The sequence below is a fragment of the Sturnira hondurensis genome, unplaced genomic scaffold (genome assembly GCF_014824575.4).
Source record: "Sturnira hondurensis isolate 20B ecotype Veracruz unplaced genomic scaffold, ASM1482457v3 Scaffold0002638, whole genome shotgun sequence".
NCBI classification, from domain to species: domain Eukaryota; kingdom Metazoa; phylum Chordata; class Mammalia; order Chiroptera; family Phyllostomidae; genus Sturnira; species Sturnira hondurensis.
In genome coordinates, this window is record NW_028075269.1 from 1173613 (window position 1) to 1196739 (window position 23127).

The 23127-nt window shown below is 48.9% G+C and overlaps 1 protein-coding gene across 5 annotated transcripts in view; it reads left to right on the plus strand.

Moving 5' to 3' along the window:
- NAV2 (neuron navigator 2) overlaps window positions 1-23127 on the plus strand; it is a 370498-nt gene that overhangs the window by 154721 nt on the left and 192650 nt on the right. For 3 of the 5 annotated variants that reach the window (XM_037040376.1, XM_037040372.1, XM_037040375.1), the window contains exons 4-7: window positions 201-273; window positions 9587-9845; window positions 14016-14084; window positions 21977-22143. In XM_037040376.1, coding sequence (XP_036896271.1) covers window positions 201-273; window positions 9587-9845; window positions 14016-14084; window positions 21977-22143 — 568 coding nt within the window. The remainder of the gene's footprint in view (window positions 1-200; window positions 274-9586; window positions 9846-14015; window positions 14085-21976; window positions 22144-23127) is intronic. The other 2 variants (XM_037040373.1, XM_037040374.1) reach the window with 1 other exon arrangement.

Below are 23127 nucleotides of genomic sequence, written 5' to 3' on the forward strand. Positions count from 1 at the left end.
CTTCCTGTGCAAGTACAGACACAGGAGAGTCCTGACCTGCATCCATTCCTGTCCTTCTGTTGTTCCATGTCAAGAACCTCAGCGAAAGCACAGGGAACCCTCTCTCCCTGACATGGCACTTTGCGTCTAAGGAGAGGTGGCTCTGGAGAAGGCTGAACGTTTACTGAGTGTATGTTGTTGTGTTTTTTTTTTCCTCCTAGATTGAAAACATAGATGCCTGCTTGAACTTCCTGGCAGCTAAGGGAATAAACATTCAGGGGCTGTCTGCAGAAGGTGAGTCAGCGCCCGTCACGAAGCTGCCTCTTTGTCACTGGGAATGCCCACCTGTTACTAATTGACAACATGAATGCAGTTAAGACTCGAGATGCTGGTGGCCTCTTCTGCTTTTGTCTTCCTTCTGGTTTTGAGGCATCTCAATGCTCGTCTGGACTTGAGGGCGCCAACTTTTTGACAACGGAAAGAATCACTCTGGGAATGCGTATTCAGCCATGTTGGCCACGTCTGTTGGAGCAGTGAAGACAGCGCTTGCTCCTCTTTGAGAGGGGCTTAATCCAACAATGCCGATTTTATTCCCTTGACTAGCAGTTCGGTTAATTATCAAGCCGGGCCTTATCTGTGAGAGAGAAAATCCTTAACCACAGAACATATTTAACCTGCACAGTTCCCAGGGAGAAATGCCCAATCCTTATCTTCGACTTTTATTAGAAGAAGCAGTACTTTTCCTAGGTTAAAAAAAATTAAAAAGCCCTTGCTCTATTAATGAGATGCTACATTTTGACACCCTGATTAGTTTTTAATTGACTCACATTTGGTGGCTCATTAGCCCATGAGCGTTTGCCGGTGGTGTGCTATTATTCAGTTAGGTCTTGGTCTGGAGGTGGCTGGTGTGAACTCCCAGCCTCCTTGGGCAGCGTCTCGCTCTGGAAACTTGCCCTCTCGCTCCTATTTGTAAATACAAGCAGCTGCCAGCTCCAAAGCTGCCCTAGGCCCTGGTGTCCTCCCAGACTCATTAGGCTGCACCTGCCTCCCCTTTTCCCAGGTAAAGCAGTTCGGGTTTCGGATGACACCACTTTTCCCTAGCAAAGCTGGGTTCCGAAAAGATGCCTGTTAGCATCCACTCCGGTGGTCAGGGTGGGGAGGAGGGGAGCAGTGAGGAGGGAAGCAGCCTCGTGGAGCAGGTAAGTTGGCAAATGTGATGGATTCCCCTGGGGCCTGCTTCTTGCCTCTGCTCTGCGATGCAGGGAAAGCTTGCTTTTCCTGGTTGTTTCTGAACTGCGATCTCTTCCAGGGTTGGGGGCAGGGGATGGCCGCATCCGGTGCCTCGTGGGTGTGTTGTGTCTTCGAGTGGGACTCCCCTCGTGGGCACTTCACTGTGCAGGGCCTGTCACACGTCAGGCATGGTGACCTTGCTGCTTCCAGAGCTCTCTGAAGCAGCTGTTGGGTAGGGAGCGCTATTCCCAGCTCTGAGAGGAGAGTCCTTGGTGGGTTCCCTCGCCCTTGGGGTGTGATCCCTTCTCCAGGGGGTCAAGTGAGGTCGGGGTGGAAGGACATGTGGGCTTCACAGTGCTGGGGCACAGGGTGATTGAAGAGTGGTGTTTCATGGACAGGAAGGGAGACACAGGTTACCCTTCTGAGGAGCATATTTCCTCCTGGTGGAGAGTTCTCACGCCTGCCTGTAGGTGGTAAGCACACACTCCACCTGGTTTCTGGGAGGATTGGACCCTCCGGCTTGTGCCCCTCAGCACAGCCTCAGCCGGGACTCTTTGAGTTGTGGGCCTCTGGCCACTCTGCCATCTCTTGACCCATTGCCCTGCCTTGTGCCTTGTTTACCCCCACCCCCACCCCTGAAGTTGGAATTTATAATAGGCTAAGTTTATAGGTGAGGACACTTTGGCTTAAAGAAGTTATAAGTGATATCCCTAAGGCCTGTAGCCAGCAAATGGCGGAGTCAGGACTTGAACCCAGGTGTCTGTGATTTCAGAGCTGGGAGCCTTTTTAGGACAGCACCTAGGTGTGCCATGTACAGGTGGATGACAGCAAAAAAGATTGAGAAGTTCTGTTCACTGAACCGCAATATCAGAAGGTGCTATGGAGCCTGGGGAGGCGTGTCCTGCAGAGACGCTCAGCCCTCGCCCCTTGTAGATGTTGCAGCCCGTGAGTCTGGGCGTAGAGAGGCGCAGGGGCGACCAGTGTGTTGCGGTATCAGTTACCTGGGGTGTAGCTACGAAGTTGGCATTTATGGCATTTCAGTAACTGCCCCCAGATCTGCTGTTTTGATCCCCCATCTTTCCTGCTGAGTCGAGACTCACTCAGTGATATCTTGGCTGAATCTGCAACTCTTCAGTCATGCTCATCATCAGAACAGTTTGATGCCAATACTTATGACTCAGTCTTGTGTGTTTTTGAACTCCAAGCTCAGATTCTGCTCAAAGCTCCTTTCCCCCATGCCTCCCAGTGCACGTGGCTTCAGAAGGTTGAAGGGGGTGCAGGCATGGTAACTTCACTTCCTTCCCTTTGCCTCATTCCTGTGCCCGAGCCCCCAGGGCTGGGGCAGCACAGAGAAGCGCCGTCTGGATGGTGGTGAAGTTGCTGTCTTCCCCTCGGATAATTGCCACTGTCCTTGGGTGAGAGTGTCTGCCCTGCTGACCGGGGACTCACCCCGATGCTGCTTCCCGGGACTTGGTAGACTTTTGTGAGATTTGACCAGCCTTTACAACTCATTTCCAGCTGGTCTCATCCCCTGATACAGGCCACCCTCTGTCTCCAGGCTAAGGTGCTCCTGGTGAGGCTGCAGATCTAGGTCGCATGGTCCTTCCATTATCCACCATCAAACCAGCAGGCAGGTGTGGGCTCCATCTTCCACTGCAGTAGGCAGAGCAGGCCTCCTGTCACCTGGAAGCCCCACCATGTGATCTCTTCTCAGCTCCTTCCTCTCATTCACGCAGATCTGCCAAGTTTCTACCAAGCAGGTGTCCAGCTGGGGCTGGCAGGCCAGCACCCCCACCTGCAGTGATTCTTCTAGAGCCTCCTTGCCTTGGGCTGCAAGGGGTACAGGGGCCCCTTCTTGCTCCTTGGTGAGGGGGGAAATACCCTGACTCTGTGATCATCAAACATTGCCACCCTCCTGTACATTCAAAACCTTTCTCCCATCTATTTCTACTTACACTGATTTCTTGGGAAGTGAGGGGTGGTGTTTGGTGGTAAGACTGACTCTGAACTTATACGGTCTTAAGGGATGGTGACTGGCTCCAACCTTTGTCAACTCCCTGAACTTAAAAAGCAAAGGCACTGCTGCCTGGTGTGGCCCAGTGGACTTAGTGCCAGCCTGCAGACCAAAGGGTTGCCAGTTCGATTCCCAGTCAGGGCGCATGCCTGGGTTGTGGGCCAGGTCTCCAGCTGGAAGCACATGAGAGGCAACAACAGATTAATGTTTCTCCTCCTCTCTTTCTCCCTCCTTTCCCCTCTGTCTAAAAAATGAATGAATGAATTAATGAAATAGAATCTTTAAAAAAAAGCAAGGGTACTTAGAGCCTTTATCCTCAAATGGACCTTATTCACAATTTCAGATTTACAGAAATCTCACTGGACATACTGTTAAGTTGTAGGAACAGAAGCCATTCATTAAGAACTCGCTGTGTGTCAATCACTGAGCTATGAATAAATGCCATAACATTTTATATCTTGTGTAGTGCCCCAGCGACCTTTCAGGGTCAGTGTTCACATCATCCCAGCCACACAGATGAGCAGGAGGCCCGAAGAGGTTAAGTTGCACGTGGGAAAAGGGAGGCCAAGGTCAGCAGTGGGTGGGCTTCTCCCATCTGCTGATTCAAAAGCCTGGTGTTTCCTACTACTCACTGCTGCCCCCACTTCGAACTACCTGCTTAACTACCAGAAAAGCACTATAGTGCTTAGAGAAATAATGTGGTTTTAATGCTTTTTATTTTCTTTTTGAAGACGATTGAGTGCCTTGAGGCTGCTCTTGGTGGAAAAAAAAAATATATATATACATATTAGCAGTTGGAAAGCCCCGTAGGTACATCTCCACCCTTTCTCAGTGACTAAAGCTGGTTTGGGACTCAGGAGAGTGTGTGCACCTGTCCCTGAAGCACTTCAGCAGCTCGGGCCCTGCCCTGACCTGCCTGGTAGAAAGCCTTTGTTCCTGGCACGGACAGCCGATGCCTGCGGCACAGGCTACAGGCCCAGCTGAGCCTGTGGAGATGCCACTGGTTGGAGGCACATCCCCTGGACCAGGTCTCCCTGCCTCCTCCGTGTTCCCAAAGGCCAGACCCTTCCATTTGCTCTTGGAGACTTGCCAGAGTCCTGTGAACTTGGGCTTCACCATGCCCTGGGTAATTTTTGACATCCGTTTAACCCCTTCCCAGCCCACAAGCCACCTGTCATGACCATCTGTAAACCGGTTGTGAGGAAGTATGGCCTTTGTCCCTGGGAGTTTGAGAGCACCTGGCGTTAGTGCCACTTGGCCCTGAGCCCATCTTCCTGTACTGGAGAAGCTGAGGTCCCGAGGTATGGCTTATCCTGTTTAGCTCACCAGACGTTTTCAGGGCACATCCTATATGCCAGTCACTGGATGTGCACAGAGAGGCGAGGCACTGGGGTGCACAGAGAGGTGAGGCAAGTCGTACAACACTAGCCTTCATTCCAGTTCATCAGATAGCCGTGCTAATGGTATGTCCAGGGTCCAGTGGTGCCCAAAGAAAGGCAGTGATCAGCTCTGCCTGGGGTAGTCAGGGGGGCTTCAGAGAGATCCCAGTGCTTCCCCTGGATTTTACAGGATGCTTCAGCGTTCAGCAGACAGGAAAGGAAGGTGAAGAGAAATCTAGGCAGGAGATGGGGCATGGGTAACATGATGAGAGCAAAGGACTAGCTCTTCATCAGTCTTTCAGATTGGAGAAAGAGAGGCGGGAAGATCCTTCCTGATGCCTTTGGGAAGGAGTGTATGCTTTTAAAGTGAAATCAGTTGTTGATGTGAGCTCAGGCCTGGGTTTTCTGCTCTGATGTTCAGAGACCTAGATGCTGAGCTTGCTTCTCCTTTCATCCTGAGCCAGAAAGCAGGAGGTCTTTCTGAACCTTTTGCATAACAGCAACAGGTGAGTTTGGCAGTGCATGTGGGGCCATTTCTGCCCCTCAACCAGAGGGGCCCTGTAAGCTCTGCTCCTACTCCGTCAAGCCACTCCCCCTGTGGGTAGAGTCATCGCCAGTTGGCAAGCTGTACTCGGAAGGACTGCAAGAGTCAGGTGGAAAGTTACATGGTGAATGCAGGTGGAGTAGAAGACCTAGCTGGAGGAATAATGCCATTCAACCAAAAGTCCCGTCAGTTGGGCAGAGCCTTACGCCACCCACTGTGGCTAAGGCCATTGAATAGGGATCCTGCAAGTCTGTGGTCTGAGGCAACCCTCCCTTTGGCTCTGAATCTCTGCTTCCCTACAAAGCAGGTTTCTTTGTGTTAGATTATTCCTTTGTAAACCAGGCCTGTGGTTTTTCTCAAATAATGTTGAAAGAAAATAACTCTCCTATTTATTCTACTCTTTGTGCCCAGCATTCCCTCCAGCATCTATGCAGATTAGTACCAGCCAATGGGAACAAAGAGATCAGTCAGAACCCAAAGAAATTCAGAGTCAAGGCTACTGAATTCTAATGGAAATTGGAATATGGTTTATAGTTTGTTCTTCACTTTACATGGGGGTGGCCATGGACGAGAAAGGAGAGCAGAGTTCCTACGCTGATTTAGACACCAGCTAGCCCGTGCCTCCTTGGACAAGTCAGCTCTCTCTAGATGTGCATTGTTTTCCTTCTTAGGCATCCAGGGGGTGAGATAGTTGATCAGATATAAAATGCTACTCTTTCCAAAGCCTTGGGAAATGACCAGAGGGAAACATTTGTGGGCTGGCAGAACGACGTTTTGTTTTTAGGCAGCCTGTGGGACCCAGGCCGCATGAAACCCAGACAGATGACATTTGGAACTATGGGAGGGACACAGTTCTGGCTGTTGGGCAGACAGTCTGCCACCGACCACCCACAGCATAAACCGTGTGGCTTCCCACCCCAAACAGAGCCTTTGCCACTCTTGAGTTTTGTGCTCTGAGAAGCAAATTAAACAGTCCAGTGTCCACCAGTTGACTGGTGAGTGGGTAAACCAAATGTGGTATATCCATGCACTGGGCTGATCATGCTCAGTAACATAAAGAGACTCCCGGTAAATACTCTGATGTGGGTAAACCAGAAATACGTCCCGCTCAGTGAGAGACGGCAGCTGTAAAAGACCACCTATTGCACGATTCCCTTTGTATGAAATGTCCAGAAAAGGCAAATCTGTTGGAACAGAGGGCAGATTCGAGGTGACCTGGGACTGGCATGGGAGTTGAATGCATGTGAGCATGAGGACTCTTCAGAGTAAGAGATATACTTTACACCTAGATTGTTACTCAACTTACTAAAAATTATTGTACATTTAATTTTATGGATGTGAATTATACCTGGGGAAAAAAGCTGTTAGAAAAAAACAACAGAAGGTCACCACTGAGTTTTCTCTAACATGAGATAGATTCATGACCGATTTCCTTCTTGACACCCGCCCCTGACACAGAGCGGCCATGCGGGGCCGGTGGGTTGGCTCAGGCTTCCTTCGGGTGAGGGGCCCGAGGTGAGTGCTGAGCAGGCTACAGGGAGAGGGGCTGTATTTCCTGGACCAAGGAAGGAAGTGCTGAGCCAGGCAGTGTCCTGGGTGCTTTGCACACGTTTTCTCATTGAGTCTGCACTTAATTCTCATAACAACCTGGTGGGAAGGTGTAGCACGCATCTGCCCATTTTAAGGACAAAAACTGAGGTTCAGAGCTGAATCTTGCAAGTGCTAAAAGTCTATAAATGAAGGGCTATCGACATAGAAACCCAGGTCTTTCTGGCTCCAAAAATTGATGTTTTTTTATAGTAAAAACATTGCCTCCTGAGAAAAAAGTATGTTCATGGGAGCATTGTGCTATTCGACAACTAAAAAGGATGTTTTAGGGAGTTATGCAACACACTCTTATGAACAATAAATGACTTACCACCGCAGGAAGAGAAGGCAACAAAGCTGGCTCTTTGTTGCCTAGCCCGGGGGGGGGGCGCAGGTTAGGGGGGTGCTAGTGTGCACGTGCCAGCCTCTGGCGGTGAGCAGCCTCAGAGCCCCTAGACATGCCGATTTGCAAGTTCCTTCTTTGTTTTGCTTGCAATGGTTTAAAAATTGTGTTATGGGATGTTTGACACATTCCACAACAAAGGAAAACTTACAGAAGAAGAATAAAGAACACTTAGATAACCACCAGCTAGCTTAATAAAACATTATCTGGTGTGCATTTAAATTCACTGCACAGGGTGAGTATACAAGCAAGCCAAGTTCTACAGGGTTGGGAGACCAGGCTTTGAGCCAGAAAAACCTAGATTCAAATCCCAGCTCCAGCATTGATTACCTTGGGAGGCCATAAAATTTTTCTGAGCCTCTGCTCCCACCTCAGGAAGAGAGGCACACCAATACTCACTCTCCAGGGTGCAGGGACTGAGTGAGATCGTTCACAGAAAGATCACTCACCTGGTACATGTTGATTTTACGAGACACTAAAATCTTTACCGAGATTTCATCTACGAGGAGAGATTGTCTAATGTCCCAAGTTCCACGCCAGCTCTTGTTCTCTCACCTGGAATCTGTCCCGAACTCCCAGCACTGTCCAGCTTTGTGGCCACGGGTGTGTCGCTTCCCCCTCTGTTTTTCCAGGAGTAAAATGAGCCAACTGCACTCTCCCATCCGAGCCTCCCATCCCCTGACCCTGGTGTGCTTGTGAGAACATTTAGAAGCAGACGTGTGCTTCTCCTTTGGTTTCTTGAGGATGAAGCAGAAGCAGAGTTGAAGGCTTAAAGCTGAACTATCCAAAAAAACTGGGAGGCTTGGCCACCTCCTTGGATCCTTCTCTGCCTCCTGCGCTGCACACAGTGGTTTATAAGCCTGATTTGTCCTTGTCACTTGTGGCTTCCACTTGTCATCCTGGTGTAATTAAGGGCACCCCCCACACACAGTCTCAAATGTGTTATGGTTTGTGTGATAAATTACAAGGAGTTTTCACCATAGTAAAAATCCTCATTTTTAAGGCATGAAGCTGAAGCTGGAGCTGTATGGGAATCTCCTATAGGACTCTGGGGCTATACTTGTCACACTGTAACCGAGATCAGTGAAGGACCTCACTGTTCACAGTGTGCTTTCAGTATATGCTCCCTTTTGACCTGCAGAACAGCCTCGTGGGGTGGGGCACGCCGTGTCAGCATCGCCACAGCGGCCCAGAGAGATTCCGGGACTTGCCCAGGGTTACACAGCTAGTAGGTGGTAGAGTACAGACTAGAACTCCTGGCTCCTGGCTTTTTTTCTGAAAGCTACACTTCTGTCAGTTTTGTCCCTGATGACCAGCACCTGCTGACCCCCAAAGTAGGGAGTGAAGGCTGGGTTCTAGGAGTTTGTATTGTCAGTTTCTCCAGAACTCAGCCTGGTTAATCAGCCCCGCCCAGGGCCCTGGCAGGACCCCATTCACACCTCTGCCCTTCGCTGGTCCTTGGGGGAAACTCTTGTTTCCTTCATCAGCAGCCTCTTCCCCAGCCTGGGGCTAACCTGGGGGTCTGTGTTACCCCACACAGGTGAGGTTTCCCTTCCTCTGACCCCCCTCCCTCAGCCTAGAGAGCCCCAACGTTCCTCCTTCTGTATCCTTCATGCTGGGTGGTCCTATCACTCACCCTCAGGGTCAGCTTAGACCCTGGTAATCACACCTGGTGTTAAAAGACCTGCATGTGAGAATGGATTGCCCGGGAAAAACACCCGTGCATGTCTGTAGCCTCTGCCTGTGAATAAATATTTTATTCCTTCTCTGCAGCTCTTTGCATTTTAACATCTGAAAAACTCCATCCATATAAAAATATTCATATCTCCACTCTGCTCTAATTTCTTTTAATATAGGAGGATTCATGCATGAGTTCTTTATAGAAGCAAGTCCTCTAGACTATTCCCACACCCATCCCCAATTGAAATTATTTATTCAGGGGACAGAGGAGACACAGAACCATGTGTTTGGGGGCAGGGTGACCAGGTACAGCCATGCCAGGACTTGGGAGTGGGACAGCAGCCACCTGGCATACTCCAGGTGGCTTGAAGCATAGAACGCGGGTTGGCGGAGCCCCATGAAGACCAGTGAGTTTTTGCTGTGCCCAGGGCTCCTCCGTCCCCGATGGTTTGCCTTGCCCCTAGAACAAGCTCCGTCTTGCTCGGGACTTCTACTTTTCTGCTTATGCCTGTACTGAGTTACCTCCGGGCATTTGCCAGACATCCAGTTGCAACTCGCCTCATGTATCTACTCTAATCCCAGCAGGGAGAATAAGCTAATTTCTTTGTGGTTGAGGCCTGATTTTAATGGACTTGGGATCCCAAGTACATAAGTGTTCAGGAAATCTGTCCTTTGCTAGAGGAATGCAGCTCCCATGAGGGCGGAAGCAGCCTATTGAATTGGAGCGAGAAAGGACTCCTCCGCTAACCCCTGTCTCTGTTGCCTTGCAGAAATCAGGAATGGAAACCTCAAGGCCATTCTAGGCCTCTTCTTCAGCCTCTCCCGGTACAAGCAGCAGCAGCAGCAGCCCCAGAAGCAGCACCTCTCCTCACCTCTGCCGCCTGCCGTGTCCCAGGCAGCCGGGGCCCCCTTCCAGTGCCAGGCTGGCACTCCTCAGCAACAGGTGCCAGCCACTCCCCAAGCCCCGTGCCAGCCTCACCAGCCAGCACCACATCAGCAGTCAAAAGCACAAGCCGAAATGCAGTCCAGGTGGGAAGTCTGTGCCAACTGATATGTGTTTTCTCAGGGACCCTCCTTCACACCCACTCAATTCTGGCCTAGTCAAATGTGTTTCTTATTCGTATTTCTTCAGTGCTGAGAATCCCTGATTGTGAAGAATTAGCAGGACCTTGGAATGGAGGCCTCTTCCTGGGCCTGGTGGTGATGTGTACTTTTTTTAAAGTCAGAATCCCCGGCGGCGAAAGCCAGTGACCTGTTCCTGCCTTAACTCTGCCCTGTGACACACACAGGCTCCTGTTCAGTAAACAGCCCTTAAAATAGACTGCAGGCTTGTTTTGCATGTTTGCCTACTAGCCGGGTTCGGAGTTACACGTGCAAGTAATTTTGCTTATTGGGGGCCCAGGTTGTCCTCCAGCAGCTAGCTCTGCTTTGCCCAGAGAGAAATGTCAAGAAGGAAGAAGAAGAAAGATGGCAGGTGGTCCTTAGCAAGCAGCCACGCTCCCCTGGAGGGCCAGTATCCCTGGGTGGGAGCAATGACCATTAAATGTGCCTGGGTTTGTGGGCCCTGAGTTTTGGGAGGGGGTCAGCGGCAGCCCTCTGCCCTGCAGCCCTGGGGCCTGGGTTTTGTTGGTGTTCCCAGAGAGGCCAAGGCTTGCCGGCGGGGCTCACTGCAAAAGGCCATCCGGGCAGAGGGCCAGGGGAGCGGCTGTCTGCTGGTGGCCGTGGCCGTGGTCACACTCCTAAATGGCTCTGCGGGAGATTACCTTGTCAAACGTTTCTTTTGATGGCAGGAAGAAAAAAGGAGATTGGGAATTAGAAAGTTTGAGAAAAGACCAATAATTGTTTTGTTTTGTTTTAAGCTGTAAGCCTTTAGCTATCAAACTTCAGTGTCACAGATCAAATTCATCACTTGGTTTTATTTAATGTGTGCTGAAGAGTAATGGCCCTCTGCTTCCAGTGCCAGAGTGCCGGCATTGGTAGCCACAGGGCTTCCTGCGCACCTCCGCACCCGTGGTAGGCCTCTGTAGTTGGGCAAAGCACAAAGCAGTTCAAACAAAACAGGTGCCTTACAGACAGTTTTTTAACAACCTGAGAAGTGCTGTTTCCAGCTTGTGATGTTGTTAAAACCAGCAGTGATGGATGTGATGTAAATCAGACCCCCTAATGAATGGTCCAATTGTACCCAATTCACATTATGGAAATTTGTGGCTCGCGGAGATACCGGGGCCAGCAACCAAGAGCAGACGGCCGGGCAGCCAGCCTCGGCACCCTTTCCCTGAAGAGCCGTTCTCTCATCAGAGATTCCCTGCCCAACCTGCCCGATGGAGTGACCAGGGCACCATTTCCCACACTGATTCTTCTGGGTGCTTATTCCCCGGATGATAACTTGCCAGGGGGAGGATCTTGTTGGGGAAAAATTGGGAAATAATCTGGGCCAAGCTGTTATAACTGTTTTTGAAGTTCTCGTATCCTTGAATCTGCTCACACACATTTATTTAGTCGGTGTTTGAATGACTTCTGTGGATTGGCCACTGTTCTAGGCCCCCAAGAGGTTAAGCGTGAATGATATAGCCAAGATGTTTGCTCTGTACATTCTATTAGAGGAAGCAGGCAAATAGAGAGGGAAGAGAAATATCAGATAGTGGTGTTACAATAAGATTATGGGATTCAGAGGGGTTGGGTTTATAGGACTGTCTCTCCGAGGACCTGACACTGAAGTGAAAATATGAATGACAAGGAGTGAGCCAAGCAGAGCTCAGGTGTGGAGTAGATTAGTCAGAGGGAGCAGCTGATGTGAAGGTCCCATGATAGGAGCAGCTTGGCAGATTGGAGGAGCAGAACAGCTGGTGTCATTTAAGCTCACTGGGTGGGGGGTGGGGGGGTGTTAAAAGGTGGCCTGGAAGCAGAGAGGGCTGCCACTATTTCCATGGAGGACAGTGTGACCGGTGGCCTCTGGACTTGAGCAGTGCTGTAGTTCTGAGGACAGGTCACAGAGCACTGGCCAAACTGGATAAAAAAGTTTGTATTTCATTCTAAAGTGGACAGGAGGCCACTGGGCAGTCTTGAGTAGGAGGGGGAGTTGATTTGATTTAGTGTTTTTTAAAAGGTCCCCTGTACTTCTCTCTGGAGAGTAGGCAGAGGAAGAAGGACCCCAGTTCAGCAGCTTATGGGGTCCTCTGGATGGTAGTGGTTGGGGTCAGGGTGGTGGAGCAGACAGAGAGACGGACCAACTCAGCATATTTTGGAGGATGAGCCAACAAGACTACAGATAGATTTAGTATCTGGGGTGAGGGGGAGAAGACTCACAGATAAAGCCTAAATTTCTGGCTTGAGCATTGTGGGAATTGGTGTTTATTGAGATAAGGAAGCCAGGGAGGGGGCATAGAAAACCTGGCACAAGAACTCTTATTTTATAGAGCATCTCGCTGCCTAGAGTTCCAAGGCATATGTGTGGAGAAGCATATGGGCTTGTGTCCCTCCCTGGGCTGGGCCAGCCCGAGGCATCTATCTTCAGTGTAGGCGTTTGTTTTCTTAAAAGTCAGGATACCTATCTGCCAGTAAGAAAAAACATCCTGCTATTAATAAATGCTTTACTTAAAGAAGAGCCAAGCTCACTTAAGCCAGGCTTTTATATTCCAGGATGGTCCCTGCCATTACAGTGGGGACAGGACCTGGCCTTTGGAGTTGCTATCTGTCTCCACCCCTCCTTTATCTTGTCCAGATTGGGTTACTTCTGCAAGGGACCGGTTTTATCCATTGCATAGTGATGCTTTCTCATTTTATATCCAGAGGTTAATCTTATTTTCCAGTTCTAGGGCTATGAAAGCCCATACTAGCATTCTGGCTACAATTTTAAAAAAAAAGGAAAATTGCCTCACTGGCTTCATTCCATTGTATTACTCTCTTCAAACTCTGCCTTTGATAACCAAAATCACAAAGGTAATGGTTTGAATCCCTGATCATCAGTATCTGATGTTGGTGCAAAGCCCCAAATGCCGTTTGCCTTGGTCCTGTGTTCGAACTTTGCCACATGTGAACGTGCTTAAATACTGTACACCTTGGGATAATAGATACTGAAACTTGGCGCCTTCTCCATGATGTTTGTGAAAAGAGTTGCTGAAGCTGGCCAAGGAAATCTAAGACAATAGCAAGAAGGAATCAGAGCAACATTTCCAATGATGGCCACATGGAGAGTCACTTTTACCTCCCTACTACGGCCCTTCTCTTTAATCTATGTGATGGCTGAGAACTTGATCCACATTCTACCTGTTGACATTCCTCACCGGTCTCGAGTCTGGGAGAGGAGCCCAGTACCCAAGACTTGCTTCCCTCTCCATCTCCGTCTGTGTCCACCTTACATATTATTAGTATTCACCTGTTGACGTGAACCCAGAAAAGTGCTTTATTTAAAAAAATTGTGTCTATTCCTTCACTTGAGAAGGAGGTACAGAAAGTATTCCTCAAACTTGGCCACGGAACTCTCCTTACTTTATAGAGCCACGTGGTGTTTCTCACCTCACATCCTTTTGTAAACATCCTTTTATAAACATCCTTTTATAGCATGTATGGATTCCAGAAAGGTAAGCATTTCCATCTTTCATAAGCCAGTAAATGCATTACACTTTTTCTTTTAGGAAGCCCAACCAAAATTCTTCAGATGGACAACTTTATGGTCCAGAGCCCAAAACTTAGTACATTCAGCATACTTTAAATGATCATTTTTATACCACTAAGCAGAAGTTTCCAAGACCAACAAACCTTGCAAACATCTCTACCCTTTTTGGGCCAACTTTATGGGACAGTCAGGGCGTTCATCAGAAAAGCACCTGTGTGATGTGGAACCATCTGAGTACTTCAGAGAGGTGTGAAGACCTGTCAGAGACCCCTGGCTTTAACAGTTTATTGTGGGGGAAAAGGCCTTACAGTGACTGGTTGCAAACAAAGATACTGGGTTTTTAAAAAAGAAGAAAGAACACCTCCTAAGTTTTTGGTAGTCTTAATAGCAATTTCCTCACATTGGAAATTCATCAAATCAGGAAAGTTAGACCTAGAAAGAAGGCTCCATGCTGTGGGGAAAGTGGGCGGAGTGAAATTCAGGAGCGTTTCCGTTGTCATGAGACCCTGTTGTTACCTGTGTGTCTAAATGTATCTTCTCTCCCTCACTCAGCTCTTCCACTTTTTTCTTTTCCCATCATGCAGTGCACCATCCAAGGACTCATCTCAAAGCAAAATCATCCGCTTCGCTCTGGGTCAGAGAAAGATCTCTAGGTTAGACTTCTTGTCCTGCAAAGCATGGTTTCAACCCGACCCATATTGTTCCCTTTGCTCCTGCTACGTCTCCTTCCGGTCCCTCTCCCCGGCTCATGTTTGCAGTTCGAGAAAACCAAACCTGCTTTGGCTGATGTTGGGGAGTTTTGAGAGTGGTTGGGGTGTTTGTTGGGGGGTGGCGATGGGGGACGTACAGCGTAGATAAGTGAGGTTGAGGTGTACGTAATGTTTCTGCATTTCATTGATTGTGGTTTTGATTGCTAGGTCATCAAAATCCATTCTGATTTAGGGAGAGGGGGTGTCTAGGTGGTTTTTGTAGTGGTTTTATGATGAGCTTGGCTTCCTGCTCTCTCCTGACCCTGATCCCATCTCACCTGCATCTCGTTTATGTGTGCTGTGCTTTTTGTTGCTGTTGTTGAAATTACTAACATGGGATGGGTTTTCTGTTGAGTTACAAAGAGCTGAGGCATAACTCCAGTTGGTCAGAGGAGACAAAGCAATAAGGCAGCTGTATCTCATTTCTGCTCTGGGTGCTCTGTGTACCATGGAGAGCTCACCTCACTGGCCTGACGTGAACAGTAGACTTGCTCACTAGTTCTCTTACCTTGCATCCTACGAAGAACCATTCTAGGGTGTGGGACATGCCGATCACACCAATTGTATCTACTGTTATTTTAAAGGTAGCAATACCTAACACTTCTTGAATGCTTATTATACACCAGATTGAGTGCATTATCTTATTTAATCTTCACATCAGTCTTCTTGTGCTGCATCATGTTATTATCCCCATTTTACAGGTAACAATATTAAAATTCACGAAGTTTGGTAAGTTATACAAAGTCACACAGCAAACAGAAAACCCAGGATTTGAGCCCATGTGGTCAAACCCCAGCACCTCCAACTCTACCCACAATATACACTTCTCCCCCTCCTCCTCCTCGTTGAATTCTGGCATTTATGTGGTTGTTGAGGCTGCTTTTCACACTTTTAGGTTTCAACCATTACTTCCAATTTTTTGCCTCATATTGCCCTTATAGTACTTTAACGGGAAGAGAATCTCCTGTTCATTATGACTAGTCTTGATTTTTCATTAAATACTCACTTAAAGCTGATGGGATACCTGCACTTCGTTGGTCTGTATTCCTGTAACACATGCTGACCATCTGCTCGCCTCCCTCACTCTCAAGCTTCAGTTGCCTTTTCTAACCACGGATGACCTTTCTAGGAAGTGTACACACTGGGAGACCCAACTCAGGATCTGCCTGGCAGGAGGTGGGAGGAGGAGCTTCTCTGGAGCAAGTCGCCATGGTTCCCAGACTTGGTTCTGGGGTCACGTACAACTGGGAATCTACATTCATCACTGCATCTCGTAGCCATGTATCTTAGTCGGTTCAGGCTGCTTTAAGGAACCACCATAGACTGGGCGACTGACACAACAGAATTCGTTTGTCACGGTTTGGAGGCAGGGAAGTCTGAGATCAGGGTGCCAGCGTGGTTGAGTTCTGGTGAGGACCGTCTTCCAAATATCTAGATGGCCATGTTTTTGCTGTGTTCCTAAAAGGTGGGGAGCAGAGAGGAAGCGAGCTCTTTCCCATCGCATCTTACAAGGTACTAACACACCATCATGAAAGCTCCACCTTCTGACCTAATTATGTCCCTAAAGCCCCTTTTCTGGACACCATCACATTTGGGATAAGGGTTACACCTGAATTTGGCAGGTGGGAAGGGACACACAAACGTACAGCACCATGCTGGTGACTGTGTTCCCTAACAGAACACAGAGCCCAAGTCAGGACAGACACACTGCATGGGCAAATGGGGTCCCCATTTTTTTGAGTGTCTTACAAATGTCCATACCTAGGGAGGGAAAGGAGAGAGTGAGCTCGGAGGAAACATGGGCTTTAGTTTTTGTTCCCACGATGTGCTTGATTCTGAGAGAGAAAACCGGAGCTAGCAGGGCGAAGATGGCACTGGGAGCACATGCCCATCTCGTGCGTGATTGTTACAGGTCCCAGATGATGGGAGGAGGCGGCAGGAAGAGAGGAAGAACCGAAGGATGAGGGCAGGTCTGCCCCTGCCCAAGGGTCTGCTGGGCACAGGGCTTTCAAGCTGAGCCTCTGGCTTCCTTCAGGGTCATACTCCTCACCTAGAGTTTCTTTTGGATGTGTTCGGTCACTGATGAGGCCAGTAAAGGGATGCTCTTTGTTTCACTATTTGTATAATCTGGCCTTCCCTTAACTCCCCACTTCCCATCCCTAGTTTCGGACACAAGCCTGGTGCGCATTTGAGCTGATCAGTCACCACTAAGTGTCGTAGTAAGTTTGGTTATCCAAAGAAGCAGCCCTACTCCTGGCCGAGTAGGACACCTCTCCCACACCTCTGGCAATAGGTCTCTGGTTCACGTGCAAACACGTTGAACTGAACACCTTGAGACAGGCACCAGGGATATTCAGCCAATGGAAAGCCTCACCCTCGAATCTGGATGCAGGGAAGGGGCTTATGGAGGGGACTGGTACAAGAATGAAGGATCTTCATGTATTTCTGCCTTTGACACTGTTCTTGTCTCTTGGGCATCCCTGGTGAGCCCCAGGTGTTCGGGATCATTCTACCTGCAGAAGGCAGTGGCTGAGAGTGCATCTTGGTGTTTAAACCCAGTGAAAGCTCATTTTCACCACTGCCCGTGTTAGCCAGGCAAATTATTTAATCTCCCTGAGCCCCCATGTTTCTGTACTGGTAAAATGGGATATTCCTGCCTCACATGTGGTTTATGTAAAGTCGTTTCTAATCCTTTAATACTGGGCATGTAGTAAGTGCACTATAACAAGTGGATTTGTTGATGGTGGTGTGTGGGGTTGGCCTGGGCGAGGTGAGGCACCCAGGCTACTTCCAGAGAGTCTCCCAGAGCTGATTTCTACACGGCCATCTTATGCAGAGGAATCAGTGGAGCCAGAAGTTTGGCCCAGCTGTTGAAAAGAAGATGCTATAGAGATGAGAGGTTTAGCATTTAATCATCTTGTCTAGCAGAGAGCATCTCTGATTAGGATCCCCACCCCCCTTGGCCTTGAGCATGTGCACACAAGCTGCCATCCCTCTCCAGAGGGTCATCTTCTGCTCCCGGCCTTTGAAGTGGTTTTGAGGGGGAAGAACAGCTTTCTTCCCACCGGCACGTACGGCGCATGGAGCTGGGACGCACTGGCAGGTTACATGCGGGGAACTGTGGCTTCACCGCCCCACCTGCTGGGCACTGCACATGTTGGAGAAATCGACTGTGGCCCCAAGAGCAGCAGGTTTCCTCTTCTGCCTCTTTGTCCCACCACATCCCTTAAACATAATTTTTTTTAAAAAGCATTATGTGTTATGTTCAAAAGGACCTATCTGTGTCCTCTGTCATTTTGTAACATGCGTGGACATGGAATGGTTGTGAGAAGTGGAGCTGCTCTTCCAGAGGAGTTGCCGGAACCTTCTGGCACTGTAAATGATGCGGGTGTAAATGAGACAGGGTCAACTGGCCATGCTCCTCTCTCTTTGCATTTCTTTGGCGAGGCAGGCACCCTGGGCAGCATCTGCTCTGGTACCTGCAGCTGTGCCCTGTGAGCGAGACCCAGCTCTTCAGCAAAGAGGGATTCTAATGTGCAGACAGCTGCTGCTTCCAGGCTGGGGCTTGATTGAAGTTCTCCTGACGCACAAGGATGTTAATAACGGTGAACTTCAGAATGTTAGCCAGAGGCCTGGAACTGTGTCACAGTGAAGTCAAGGATAGACAGCGACGCCACTGTAGCTCTGCTCTCATTAGCCTCCCTAATGAGCCCTCGTTGCTGCAGGGCAGGACAAAGTTCGAGACTCGTACTGCTCCCTCCCCCAAGCCCCAGCACACAGCTGACCTTTCCTTCCTCCACCGCTCTACAGGCATCATCTGCATGTCCCCTCTGCATGTCCCCTCTGCATGTCCCCTCTGCCTCTTACTGCGACGCCCCACTTTCTTGCTCTCTACTCACATGCCCATCCCACAGGCCACATCTACTCTTGGGTTGCTCTTATTTGGAACCTTCCCCAACCATCCACCAACCTCCAAGGTTATCGTTTTCTTTCTTGATATTGTTCCTGAGCTTTGTATATTCTTTTATCAATATGCATGTTATTTAGGTGTCAGCTGGGGCCAATCAGCTCCTTAAGATCCAGATAAGATTGGATTAGAACCTCGTCTGAGTTCATTTGGGCTGCCTTAACAAAATACCACATACTGCCCTGGCTGGTGTAGCTCAGTGGATTGAGCGCAGGCCTGCGTGCGAACCAGAGTATCGAGGGTCAATTCCCAGTCAGGGCACATGCCTGGGTTGCAGGCCAGTTCCCAGCGGGGGACACACGGGAGGCAACCATGCATTGATGTTTCTCTCCCTCTCTTCTTCCCTTCCCCTCTAAAAGATAAATAAATAAAATCTTTAAAAAAATACCACATACTGAGTAGTGTATAAACAACAGAAACGGGCTATCCACTGTACTGGAGGCTGGAAGTCGAAGAGCAGGCACCAGCCTTGGGCGCACTGGGGAAGGCCCTCTCCCAGGTTGCAGACTGCTGACTTCTTGCCGTGTCCTCATGCACTGGAAGGGTGTGCTGGGTCTCCAGATCCCCTTTGACAGGGATTTAGTGGTATCCGTGTGGGCTCAACCTGATGACCTCATCGCCTCCCAAAGGCTCTGTCCCCTAATAGCATCACGTTGGTCGTAAAATTTCCACATGAATCTTGAGGAACACAAATATTCATACCATAGCAAAATCCTTCTACAGTTGGTAGAAATTTCAGTACTCTCCCCGTGCTCAGTCAGGTATCTTCACATTCTCACGGTCACCTTTGGTTTTGAAATTCTGTTTGAAGTCTTGTACTTACAATTCAATCTGAACTAATTCCATTTATACATGGATTCACCACCATTCCAAAGAATGTTTTGGTTCCTTCAAGGGTAGATCCAACTAAGCCTTTTTCTTTACTTTCTGCCCACCACACCTTCATTCTCAGCCTCTGTGTGAGAGGTGCACTTTGCTAAAAATTTCAGAGGTTGAGTGGAGGAGGCTTATTTTGGAGCAGCAACTGTCCAAACCCATCCACAGCAGAACCCAAGTTTTAAAGCTGTTTGTTGGCATAGATTTCCTCTGAAACGTGGAAGAAGTTACTACTACGTCTTCATCCAGTTGTTCCGTTTGGTCCAGCTCAGGAAGCTGTCCTGGCTAGGGTGTACTGGTGGTGGGGATAGAGGGTGACTTGTCAGCTTGAGCTTCGGTGGCTTTTGATGGCTAAGTATGTGTCGGCCATCCTTTATTTTCTGTGTCCTCTGCCCCCAAAGTCTTCAAGAAGTCCTCCTCCATGTCTCAGGAACTGTGGCACAACTACCCAGCCATTCGAAGGTGGTTATGCCACTCCCATCAGAGGGGCACGTCCAGGTCCTGACTCAGTGAAGAGACTCTGACAGCGACCACCCATGGGAACCCAGAGCTGTCTTAGTTCATTCAAAACCAGGAATGTTTCCCTCTTGGGAGTGGAGCCCACAGCTGGCTCAGAGGTACCCCAAGTGTCAGATCTCAGTCAGTCACAGGGAGTGGGACGAGCAGTTTCCTCTTCTGGAACGTCCCTAAGGGAAGTGACAAGTCCTGTCGGCCAAAGCCTGTCTTGCCTCTTTGAAAATGTTGATCTCAGGATTTTTACAGTCTCTCTCCTGATACTTTACCTTTTCTTATTTGTCTCCTTTTTGTGCCATTGCATGTTTCCTTCATGTCGATGGCCTGTTCTCTTCCGAATCTGTGGGCTCAGCTGAGTGGGTGGGGAGGGGAGCTGACATGCATTGAGCACTGACGACGTGAAGGGCAGACATGAAGTCCCAGCCCAAGATTATAGCTGTTCTCCCTGGTTTATTATTATTCCAAAGTTACAGATACAAAACCTGAATCTCAGAGATGACGAGACTGGCCCGATGTTATGTGCGTGGAAAGAGCCCACATTCTATCCCTTCTGCCTCACAGAGGACCAGACTGCCTGCCTAATTCACGGTTGTGCCCATCCCATCCAACACTTTAATTACTGCCTCTGTCAAGGCCCTCTGTTACCGTGAACTATGGTTCAGCCCAAGGTCATGGCAGACGGGGTCCCCAGCAATTCTAAAAGGAAAGCACCATTTCCCTCCTCATTGTTTTTTATATCCTTGTTCTTTGCAAATTCCCCACTGGAGTAGAATGTGGTGACCTGTGTTACCCTGTACCATTTAATACCGTCGTCGCTGTGACATCATCTCGGACCCAGTCCGTAATCCTTTTCCAGGACTATCTAGGCATAAAGATTCCTACTGAGTGCAGCCCAAAGGAGCCCCTCACCCATACCTACAGAAGCTCTGCCATTGGCTGTGACTACTCAGATAGCCCTAATGTGGAGGACTTGCAGGGCGCTTGTTTGCATTGGAAGCAGAACCAGGCGATACCGAGATCCCATTGCTGGGCCTCCTCCATCGGCCGTGCTGGCCACATCTGCTTCCCAAAAGCTGGCACTAGTCCTGCTGGTCTTGTTCCCCACTCTGTGGCTGTCTTTAAGGGTAAATACCTTCTCCAGACAAGACAGGGTAAATTAACAGAGGGGCAGGTCTTCCTAGCGCGATGGGAGGTGATGCCTCTTTGGGGGAAGAGCTCACCCCCTTTCTTCTCTCCTAGCTCCCCATCAGGGAACTGGGCCAGCTGCTTCTTAAATGCACAGACTTACAGTCCTCTCACACCAGCTCATGTTCTCTGTTTACTCTACAGTCACCTTTCCTATTTGGCCAACAAGAGAAAGTTTAAAGTGATTGCCTGCTTTTACCTGAAATTCTTCCAGACTGCAGACTTCTTTTGTGCCTACAGATTTGCATGGAAAGAGAGGGCTAAAAGCTTTATGAGTTGAAAGTTCAGACTTTGGCTGGCTCTAATGCTAGTCGGCTGACAGGTTCTAGTGGCTTCTAAATACAACTAAGTGGTTTTAGCCGAAAGATATAACTAAATATTTCACCATTTATTCATCTTCCAAATTTGTTGATTGGAAACAGCCTTAGTCGTCCCTGGACCCAAAGTCTGAGTTGGGGTCTTGCCCTTACCTCTTTGGGGAATGAGCCGTAATATCTTTAGACCCGTTACAAAGATGTCTGCTGACTTTATTTCCCAAACCACCCCAAATGAGGTGTTTTATTTAAAGGGAAAGAACATGTGTCTTTAGGCTGACAGAGTCCTCCTGGTTTTACAGGAGGAACGCATGGTTTTATCCGTCGCTGTGCAGAGAGGCCGGGCTGCAGCCCCAGAGCAGCGCTGGTGGAGACAGTGGTCAGGTGTTGAAGGAAACGGCTGTCTGCACAGTGTTTCCGTCCGGGCCGCACGTTTCCATTTTGCAGGTGTTGGGCTCTAGCGGTAGCAGTTTCCGTTCTGAGTGTTAGAAATTCTTTTTTTCTTGATACTTATGTCTGGAATATGGCAAACACCATTTTCAACACACAAGGTAAGCAGTTTAGAGTCTTCATGGGCCTTTATATTTCACACTTGATAGAATTGGAGGGGTCATGGTTTGGCCCTACATAAAGTAGAAATACTCATGTAAGAGAAAAGGAAAGATGGACTTTGTATTTTCATTCGGCAAATAGATTCATGTATTTTTTCCTCCAAATTGTCTCCCATTGCTCCGAGGAAAACGTCTCACGTTTTGCTGTTGGATTTATGGGGGTCGTTACTAGCCTCGCTGTAGTGGTTCTGCTGAACTCTTTGGCCAACCTGCTCAGACGCCGTGTCTTAAGTGGTTTCTTCTCCCTCCCGCATGGTTGCAGTTCCTTCTCCTAAGACACTTCTGTGCCTCTGACACTGAATCTATTACTCTGTTGCTTTTGCATCGTAGACTTCCAGGTCCTACCGCAAGGGTTTCCGCTGCAGGCAGCGACGCCAAAGCTCGCGGAGGGTCCGCCGCTGCTAACAACCGACGCAGCCAAAGCTTTAACAACTATGACAAGTCCAGACCAGTCACCTCCCCACCCCCACCGCCACCACCAAGCAGCCACGAGAAAGGTGAGTCACCTTTGGGGTTCTTTTTGTCGTCTTTCTTATAGCAGATCTAGTTCTATGGGTGAATTTAGTTGGGGGCGGCATTGCTGATAGGGTTGTGGGAATGGGTCCCAAGGACGTACTTGACTGGCAGGAACTTTGTTAGCAGAAGCATTAATACCGTGGGGAAATACGCGTCAGGTAGATTCATAGTTGCCGGCAAGAACAGCTGTATTTGTGTGGGTGGGGCCCATCAGAAACCTGGCTACAGGTAGGAGCAATGTAGATTTGCAACTTAAAAAATAAATTTTTGTAGAAAATGGTCTGTACAGCAGGTGGTTTTCCAGAAATGCAAGTTTCTTGAGGGGTGCATTTTGTAAGCTAATAGGATTTTCACCCATCAGAAATGATGTGAGGGAAGGGGCAAGGGAGTTTCGACCCCTTGAAAAGAGTCAGAAATGTGGGTTGGCTAAATGAATATCTTGACTACATTTAAGGAGTAGGCAGCGTTGCTCCTGGTGTTCTGACGATGGAACTTTTACCAAAAAAAGATATGCTTTTTACCATACACAGCACTGAGCTTTTAGGATGGAGTTAAAAAGTGAGTAGCCCTGAGGGGACTCTGGCACAGAGGTGGTCAAACCAACTTTTGCTTGCTTCAGTGTTTCTCTTGTTAGGCATTGGAGAAGATGAGAGAAACTAAGGCAGCTTAGAAGATTCTTCAGTAAGAGCAGAGCTCCCCTTCATTTCTCCCAGGCAGGGTGGGCTGGACTTGTTGGGGGGACATGCTCAGGTCTCATGGACGTACCCTCTTTTTGCAAGACCCAGGACAGCCGCCTCCCACTCCCTAAAGTGCCCCAGGAGCCTGGACTGCCAGTGAAATCAGAACACTCCCCACCCACGCTCCAGCTCAGGATGACTTGGTTTAGTGGTGCTGGATATCCCCCTTCCCAGAGTAGCAGAGAAAACATGAAGAAAATTTATATGAGGCTGACAGATACCCATGGC